The sequence below is a fragment of the Nuphar pumila genome, chromosome 15 (assembly GCF_984573655.1).
Source record: "Nuphar pumila chromosome 15, dmNupPumi1.hap1.1, whole genome shotgun sequence".
In the NCBI taxonomy this organism is placed as follows: domain Eukaryota; kingdom Viridiplantae; phylum Streptophyta; class Magnoliopsida; order Nymphaeales; family Nymphaeaceae; genus Nuphar; species Nuphar pumila.
Genome location: NC_143263.1, coordinates 85,067,576 through 85,077,799, shown reverse-complemented (window position 1 = coordinate 85,077,799; position 10,224 = coordinate 85,067,576). Strand labels below are relative to the sequence as shown.

At 37.6% G+C, this 10,224-nt stretch overlaps 1 protein-coding gene across 1 annotated transcript; it reads left to right on the top strand.

The window, feature by feature from the left end:
* The first annotated feature begins 1,839 nt into the window (after positions 1-1,839).
* On the top strand, positions 1,840-9,542 carry LOC149815836 (cytochrome P450 71A1-like). The gene is made up of 2 exons (XM_089990682.1): positions 1,840-2,873; positions 8,776-9,542. Exons 1-2 carry the CDS (start codon positions 1,935-1,937, stop codon positions 9,397-9,399), a joined length of 1,563 nt encoding a protein of 520 aa, XP_089846808.1. The 5' UTR covers positions 1,840-1,934; the 3' UTR covers positions 9,400-9,542.
* The last annotated feature ends 682 nt before the right edge of the window (positions 9,543-10,224 follow it).

Sequence of the window (10,224 nt, the reverse complement as noted above, 5' to 3'; positions counted from 1 at the left end):
CTCTATTTAATTTACAGCATTTCTCTCCACTTTGTGATGTTATTACTCTGATGTTTTTGCCTTGCACTTTCTCCATCCATCCTCATTGTCATTTCCCTTTGCAATAGGCATAGTTCCTTCTCCCAAACCTCTATATGTTGAAATTGTGCAGCCCCTTCCCCTTTGGATCACTCAATTAATTGAGCTCATATATAGTCCATTTTCTTGACCAACCTAAGGGCCGCCCATGCAACTTCTTGCGGGTGAGCCCACCATCCTTTGATGCTTTTCACCACCTTTGGATTCCTCAACCACCATACTTCGAATTTAAATATTTGACTGTTTATCTATCTACACCACAAGAAATCTGCATTTTACTGGCACGCCCTAGCGGCCAATGTAAAACGTGTTTTACTTGCGTAGAAAGGGATTGGGTCAAAGAAAAGGTTTACACTGGCACAGGGAAACGAACGTCAGTGAAAACATATTTTCTGGCGCAACCCTATACTGTGCTAGAAAAAATAGAGTTCCTCTGGTGCTACTTAAACTTGCACAAGAAAAATATCATTTTGACTGGTGCAGATTTGCGCCAGTGAAACTTTCACTGGCGAATGTAAATTGTGCCAGTAAAATCTTTACCGGCAAGTAAAAATCAAATTTCTTGTAGTGCTAACCCCCTATTGAAGCATGATTGAAAAATGATCCGATATAGAGATAGGCCCCATGGTAACCCATCCATCTTGTTGACATTATTCTTAATTAAAAGCGAAAGTCTTTAATGCGTGTATGGCAAGGAGGAAACAAGTTAAAGAGTGGTTTTGAGGCAAGTAAACTTATCAAAGATAGAATTGAAGGCAAAGGAGGGGTCAATGAAGAATTAAAAAACATCTCAAATAAGGAAGCTAAAGGAGTGTTGCCATTGTATGAGCTGAAAACAATGTATAAATATCGCATATTCTCCTTATGAATAATAAGAAAAAACAGAGTGGTGTTTGGCGGTCGTGGATGTAAGTGCACATCATACTTAACCATGTAAATTGTGCTTGTGTTCTTCCCTAGATTTTTTTATAGGGCACATTCGGGAATGTTTTGACCAATAATGGATCCATTTTCCAAAGACATTGAGCTGACTATAACCAGGTCAAATGGTCAAGGTTGATTAAGCCAAGGTTCTACAGCGGCACAATGACATAGCAAGTACACGTTTAATTTAGTTTTTATTTTTTTAGTGTTTTTTTTTTGTCTGTGCGTGCGTTTGGGGCCTTGGGATCTATGTCTCAATTAGAGAAACAAACCCCTGGAACATAGAAAAACACGGTCTTTTCCCACTTGCTAACTCTATATCTCAAAGATCCTAGATCAGTTTTTGGTGAAACTTATTTTTCTGAGACCTTATTCATTCTAGATTATTTTCTTTGTTGGATAGTTTTTATGAAAATTTTTCTATCTGCCTCAAATCTGCATCCAAACAGAGAAAATTGATGTAGACATATACGGTTCTTTTCGGAGATAATCTTGAGTATTTGTACCTTTTCTCAGTCATCCGGTGTCAAATTCCTGAGAAATTAATTTCTCCTTATCCTTGACTCTTTTTTTTTTTTCCATCCTCAAAATCGGTACCCAAGAATAGAAGACTAAAATTCAGACCTCTTGCCTGTGGGTGGCATCTTAGCCGTCTGACAAATTTGAGGCATTGGAAAACTAGAACTCTCTTTCTGCTCTTTCTCTATCATGAGCTTAGAAACCCTGGTTTCTTAGGCATTTTCTGCGGTTGATTTCTCTTCCACGTTTCCTATTCTGTCATCCACAGACATCCTTGCCAAAGCCTTATCTCAACGAGCGGCCCTATTGACATTGGACATCAATAATTTATTACATCACAGCGTGCACAAGTTGTCATCAAAGGAGCCTCTCTCTCTCTCTCTCTCCTGGAATCCTCAAACGGAAAAGAAACGATGGCCAAATTTGAGCAATATGGAGAAGCGCTCTCTCTTACAACCATCCTGATAGCACTCATCTCTCTTTTCATCCTTACCAAGTTTCTTCTCACCAAGTTACCACGTAAAAGAGCACACAGAGATCAAGATTTCCTTCAACTGCCTTCACCACCAAAGCTTCCTTTGGTAGGGAATTTGCACCAGCTGGGCAATCTTCCACATCGCTCATTAAGCGCCCTCTCTCAAAAATATGGCCCCCTCATGCTCTTGCACTATGGAAGCATCCCCACCCTTGTTGCCTCCTCTGCAAAGATGGCAGAAGAGATAATGAAGAACCATGATCGCGTGTTCGCTAGCAGGCCATCTTTTGTTGCCCCTGATAGACTCCTCTATGGAAGCAAAGATGTGGCCTTCTCCCCATATGGGTCATACTGGAGGCAGGTAAAGAAGATCTGCACACTCCAACTCTTGAGTGCCAAGAAGGTTCAGTCTTTCAGATTGGTGAGAGAGGAGGAAATGGCTCTTGTGCTTGACTCCATCTCTCACTCTTGCTCTCAAGGTTGTGCTGTGGACTTGAGTGATACGTTTTTCTATCTCACAGAGAGTATGATATGTAGGGCTGCCTTTGGTAAGAGATTAACAGACCGTGGTGGGAAGAGTAAGTTTCATGACATGATGCTGGAGTTCTCACTATTGCTGTCCAGCTTCTGTGTGGAGGATTTCTTCCCATCTCTTGGGTGGATTGATGTGTTGAGTGGGCTAGAAGCCAGGTTTAAGAAGATATTTGAAAGGATTGATGGGTTTCTAAATGAAGTGATTGAAGAGCATGTGGTTGGCAAGAGGGGTGATGATGATCGGGTGGATTGCAAAGACTTGGTTGATGTGCTATTAGAGGTGCAGAAGGATGAGGCGCTTGATGAGCCCTTCACTAAAGACCACCTCAAGGGACTCATCATGGTAAGTACCATACAAATCTCTCTCTCTCTCTCTCTCTCTCTCTCTCTCTCTCTCTCTCTCTCTCTATATATATATATATATATATATATATATATATATATATATATATATATATATATATATATATATATATATATATATATATATCGTGCTCCCTAAGTACCTACTCCCACCTAAGCTTCATTTTTTCTAAATTTCTGAGCTTTTTTATTGATAAGACGTTATAAATATGATTTAAAATTATTATTTAGTGGAAAATAAGTTTTGGATCATGCGATCTTAGGTTTATTAAGATCTTCAAAATCCAAGGCTCATAATGTACAAAAATTTTATGACTTAAAAAATAATATTTTATGTAAAAAAAAACATAATCCTAAATATGATTCCTATTAAAATAATCTATGTTGAATACATCTATCACGTCTAACGTGTAATTAAAAAGATGCAACATGTAACTATGATTTCCAGTAGGTGAGAGTAGGTGGTCCCAGAGAATCATAGCATTAGTCATATATATATATATATATATATATATATATATATATATATATATATATATATAGTAAGAGAGAGAATAGAGCGGAGGTGCTTAATGATATGTGCTTAATAGCGTTTTTAGGTTTTGTCGTTATATTTTTAAATTCTAATCATACAGATGTGATATATCTACTTGGTTTTATAGGGAATTCAGACACATGAGCGGGTTTTTATAAGGATAAAAAAATCAACGATCCAAAATCTTTATAAATTTTCAAGGACCCAAATATCAATTTTTCATCAAAAACACATGATCTAGGTGTCGATTCCTTGTAAATCGACCATTCCCAACACATTTATGGGGTTGAAAATGTGAAAAAATATCAAAACTGTAGGAGAACCCATTAAGCACCTAATCTCTCTCTCTATCTATCTATCTATATATATATATATATCTATATATATATATATAGAGAGAGAGAGAAAGAGAGAGAGAGAGATGTGTAGCTATGCATTCCACAGGAGCACAACTACCAGTGGAGCCTTGTTGAGCGTCCATGGTGCATGTGATGGAAACTCAACGCTTTTTTCTCGAAAGAAACAATGTCAAAATCATAAAAAAAAGATTTAGCGCAGTTCTTGACTGTCGCTAAAATTTTTGTTAATATCGGGTGTCGCCTAGGGTTGTCAGCGAAGCAGGTTATATGTTCCCCCCCAAAACACGCAGGTGCGTGTTCTCAGGTCTGAATGAGCGCCACGTATATAAGCACATGGGACTCATTTTCCCGTGTGTGCCAACATCACTTAGCTTCAGAGTTTGGTGCGTTTGAAAAGACTTAAGTACCCTTTCCCACCATCAGTGCCATAAAATGATGTTTCGAGTAAAGGACAAAAATGTCCTCATGCTAGAAAATGTTAAAATCATCTTCATTTTCGCCCTAAGGAGTAAACTCTTCTGCTTTAACAGAAGCTCCTTGCAATATGTCGCCCTAAACGTTCTGGATCACCCTTTGCCGATGCACCATCTGCTGTAACAGAAGCTCTGATTGATGACTCACGCACCCTTTGTTGTCGTCTGCTGCCGTCGAAGCACCCTTTGTTGTCGTCTGTTGTACTCGGAGCACTCTTTGTCGTCTTCTACTGCCGCTAGAGTACCCTTTGCCATCGTCGTCGTCTATTATCGTCAAAGCACCCTTTGTCGTTGTCTATTCATGAGAAATAGTTGAACTACCAGAAAAATCAGCATTCTGTTTATTGTTTATCATGATACGAGGGTGCAAACATCGAACTGAGTAGACAGAGAATAACAATTTACAATAGAGATAATGATGACAATGTCAAACTGAGTAGAGTGACGATTTACAATAGAAATCAAATAAGAGAGTAGCGATTTACAGTAGAAATCAAATCAGAGAGTAGCGATTTATAGCAGAAATCAAATCAGAGAGTAGCGATTTACAGTAAAAATAAAATCAAAGAGTAGTGATTTACAGTAAAAATCAAATTAGAGAGTAGCGATTTACAGTAAAAATCAGATCAGAGCGTATCGATTTACAGTAGAAATCAAATCAGAGAGTAGCGATTTACAGTAGAAATCATATCAGAGAGTAGCGATTTACAGTAGAAATCAGATTTGGGTGTAGCAATTTACAGTATAAATCATATTAGAGAATAGCGATTTACAGTACAAATCAGATAAGAGAGTAGTGATTTACAGTAGAAATCAAATAAGAGAGTAGCGATTTACAGTAGAAATCAGATTAGAGTGTAGCAATTTACAGTAGAAATCAAATTAGAGAATAGCGATTTACAGTACAAATCAGATAAGAGAGTAGTGATTTATAGTAGAAATCAAATAAGAGAGTAGCGATTTACAATAAAAATCAGATAAGAGAGTAGCGATTTACAATAGCAATCAGAAAGTAGCGATTTACAGTAAAAATCAGGTCAGAGAGTAGCGATTTACAATAGAAATCAAATCAGATAGTAGCGATTTACAGTAGAAATCAAATCAAAGAGTAGCGATTTACAATAGAAATCAGATCAAAAAGTAGTGTTTTACAGTAGAAGTCAGATCAGAGAGTAGTGATTTATAATAGAAATCAGATTCGAGAGTAACGATTTACAGTAGAAATTAAATAAGAGAATAACGATTTATAGTACAAATCAGATTTCTACTGTAAATCACTACTCTCTAAAATGATTTCTACTGTAAATCGCTACTCTCTGATCTGATTTCTACTGTAAATCGCTACTCTCTGATTTGATTTCTACTATAAATTGTTACTCTTTAATCGAATTTTTACTGTAAATTGTTACTCTCTAATTTGATTTCTACTGTGAATTGTTACTCTCTTATCTGATTTATATTGTAAATCACTACTCTTTGAATTGATTTTTACTATAAATCGTTACTCTTTTATCTAATTTCTACTGTAAATTGCTCTTTTCAACAAAGAGAGAATAAAAACAACCACAGTCGCTCAGAGAGAAATCTTATTGCTATTTTCAACAATTGCAAGAGAGAAATAAAAGAAAGAATTTATACAAGGCAAGGACGACAACCCTAAACCTAAACAAGTTGAGTCTGATCCATAAGAAACTGAGTCTCAAACATAATCCCCAAAAAAAATCTTCCTGGGGGCGCTGCCCCCTGCCAGGGGCGGCCCCCCTGGGCCCCCGCTCGGTGACTGCGCAACGGAACCCGCACCGGGAGAACCCTCAGACCCTCCTTTCTGTATGGGAAAAAACTATGAATCAGGCAGGAACGAGAAGGCAGCCATATGTTGTAACACAAACTAAAAACAAAGGTGAAACGTGCAAATCTATTTACGGGGAGCGGGAGGACATTTTCATCAAACGCATATCTATCTTATCGGAGGACATTTCTGTCAAAAGCATACCCACCTTTTTATATGTTATTTTATTATAAAATCATCGTGGACAACATTGACATATGAATTATCGAAGGTCCCAAGATATTCCTTCGTACACACAAGACACACAATTTGTGTTTCGGGGATAACACACACCACCCTCCCGATTGTCAGTGATAGTTTTGATAACCACTAAAGGACCCAACACAAGTTTGACCTTTAGCTGTGGTCCATAATTCTAAAGCTCAAAACGGTGCAAAAATGCATCATGTGTGGTCCATCCATCTGATGGATGACCATCATCATTCCACTGTAGTGTACCTAAGGGTTGTGCAGTTATATATATATATATATATATATATATATATATATATATATATATATATATATATATATATATATATATATATATATATATATATATATATATATATATATAGTTATGTTAGGGCTATGGTGAGCACATGCCTACCCTGAAATTTGCAATAGAGGTCGGGTCAAGGTGGGTACAACCCAAGCCCGACCCAAAGGCACATGATGTGTTTCCCTCCTCTTTGACCCTTACCTTACCTCTCTCTCTCTTCCCTCCCCAATCCCACCTCTCTCCCTATCTACTCCCTCTCTCACATTAAGCACCTCTCTCTCTCTCTATCTATCTATCTATATATATATATATATAATGATGTGTAGCCAAGTAATCCATAGGAGCACAGCTACCAATGGAGCCTTGTTCATAGTCCATCACGCATGTGATGGATGCTCAACATTTTTTCTTGAAAAAACGTTGAAATAACATCAAAATCATAAAAAAAAGATTTAGCAGTGATTCCTGACTGCCGCTATTTTTTTTTAATGTTGAGCTACTCATAGGGGCATTAACGACAATTTCAACCAAAAATTAAGGTTTCAACGTAACTTGGACCTTTAGCTATGGTCCACAATTGCCGCTAAAGCTCAAAACGTTGCGAAAACACATTTTTAGCATTTTTGAACTGTTTTCGGGTGTTGGATGTCCATATGATGGATAGCCGGCATCATTCCACTACACGTGTGCACCTAAGGGTTGTGCAACTGTAATTTCTCTCTCTCTATATATATATAGCTATGCTAGGGCTAGGGTGGGCACATGCCCACCTAACACAAAATTTTCAATAGAGGTCGGGTCAAGGTGGGTACAACCCAAGCCCGAATCAAAAGCACACGATGTGTGCCCCTCCTCCTTGACCCCAACCTTTCTCTCTCTCTCTTTCTCTCTCTCACACACACAAAAAAATGCCACCAGACCTACACTACAGCCATGGTATACCTTTCATCGATCAGCAACAGCCTCCGTCATATGTGCACCATTCATAGTCTCTCTCTCTCTTCCAAAATCTAGGTCAGGGCCTTAAGCTTGCCACTTGCACCTTGCATTTAGTCGTTGCGGCTTCCCTAACAAGGCAGCATGCTATTTTGGTTTTTAAATGAGATGAAAATTTAATTAGGTATTTTTGTGTCTTTTAATCAATATTAAACATGATTCCACATGCTTGATTTTAGTTAGAATTTTAAAAAAGTTTTTTTGTTAATTAGGCTATATATGAATGATGTTTGTTAGGACTCAAGGTTATGATTTGTTTTTTTGAAAATTGTATAAATGTTTACTTATGGTTTTAGGGTCTTTTTTATATATTTTTTAATTACCATTATGCATAAATTCATGAATAATTAACAATGAATGCTTGATTTTGGTTAAAATGTTAAGGGTTTTGGTTCCTTTATCAATTAGCATAAATACATAATTTATCATGTTTGTATGAATTAAGGTTTGATTTGGTGTTTTTCAACATGAAAGTTGAATTATGCTTTTAGGGTATATGTATTTTTTTTATTATCATTAACAATGGATTCATAAAGAATTGGTTAGAATTTAGAAGTTAAAAAATAAAGGTTTTGTTGGTTATTTTATCAATTAGCATAGATGTGAGACTTATGATTTTTATTAAGATTTGTTTTTATTTGCATTAAAAAAGCAAAAAAATGCTGTTTTTGGTCTAATCCAAACAGGATTTAATCTTTTTCAATTGAAAATCACTAGATTTTGCTCATTTTCAGAGGATCCAGTCTCACAAATGCTCACGTCTCAACTAGATCTATAACTTCATTACCAAATCCAAATTAAATCTTATACCAACAACCAGGACCTACATCCCTACTACCTTTGTTGATGTCACAATGATACGCCATTTATAGGTCGTGTCATGGGCGACATCAGTTGGATACGCCATGACAGAGAAACTTTGGCATGTATAAACATTATTTTATTATTTTTATATAGTTTTTATTATTATTTTAATAACAATATTTTTGTATAGTAAAATATCAAAAAATATCTTTTTGTTAATTAAAATGTAAAAAAAAAAAATTGTCATCGTCTCTTATTTTTCGAACCTACGAGTCACGTGTTGGGTTGTTCCCGTACCTTTGTGACATGGCCTACTACCATCCCTGCCCACATTTCTAATCTTTTTGCGTTATCTTGGTATTCTCAATTTGTTATGGACAAACAGGACATGTTTGTTGCGGGAACCGGAACTAATGCCGCAGCCCTCGATTGGACGATGGCCGAGCTGGTGAAGAATCCACAAACGATGAGGAAAGCCCAAGCAGAGATAAGAGGCCAGGTGGCCAAAGGGAAGGCCTTGGTTGGGGACGAGGACGTCCAGGACCTCAAGTACTTGACATGTGTCATCAAGGAGACCCTTCGTCTGCACCCTCCTGCGCCTCTGCTTGTGCCCAGGGAGCTCACCCAAGACACGGTGGTTCAGGGGCACCTCATCCCTGCGGGAACGAGGGCGATCATCAACGCGTGGGCCATCGGAAGGGACCCACAGTGCTGGGAGGACCCAGAGGAGTTCAAGCCGGAGAGGTTCCTAACAAGCGAGATGGACGTCAGAGGGCAACATCTGCAGCTCATTCCATTCGGTGCTGGCCGTCGGATCTGCCCCGGGATCACCTTTGCCATGTGCACCGTTGGGCATGTCCTGGCGAACCTTTTGTACCATTTTGATTGGGAGGTCCCTGATGGTCTCCACCCTCAAGAACTTGACATGAGTGAGGCCCCAGGTATTAATGTGGACAGGAAGTCCCCTCTGAAGTTGGTTCCTACCACCCCTGCTCCATTAGTCTGTTAAAGTACTTCCATTTATAATATCAGTCTCCCCCACTGAGTGTAGCACTATAACGTTCAGAAGAAAATATGATTTGATGTATGTTGAAAGTTGAAACTTCCTATCTAATATTAATTGGATGATATAGGAAGTCTTTTGGGGAACAATAGGACTTGGTTCTGATCTGCGTAAAGAGTTGAAACCCTGATGTTGGTTGAGATTAGGCTGGATAAGAGAGGCCAAGCAATGAAAGGAAAACTTTTTAAGCAACTTTAGCACATGCCTGTCCCTTAGCCTTTTTGGCAATATCCCATCAAGTAGGTGACTGAAAGCTCGAAGGAACAAAACTGTGAGTTCTTTGGACCAATCTGCCAGGCAATGCTTAGATTGAGTTGATACATCTCCCCCTATGATTTTCACCTCAATAGTTTTCTACCTTCATTAATACATTCATATATATTTCTTTCAAAAAAAATACTTTCATATATATATATATATATATATATATATATATATGTGTGTGTGTGTGTGTGTGTGTGTTAAGCTATGGTGCTTTGGAAGCACATACACCCACCTACAAGAAACCATAGGGTGCTGATTGCATCTTCTCAATCAAACTTCATTGCTGAAATCAGCATACTTTATTTCATAAGGAATCATGTCTTGTATCATGTTTTTTAAATGTAAAAATATGATTTCTTAAGCCATGAAATCTTCGCACTTTATGGGCCACTGATTTTTGAAGATCTTAAAAAACGCACATGTACATCACAATCACATTATCCAAAGAAATGTACAAATCATATATCTAGGAATTGATCAACATAGAAAAACTAAAAATTATGAAAA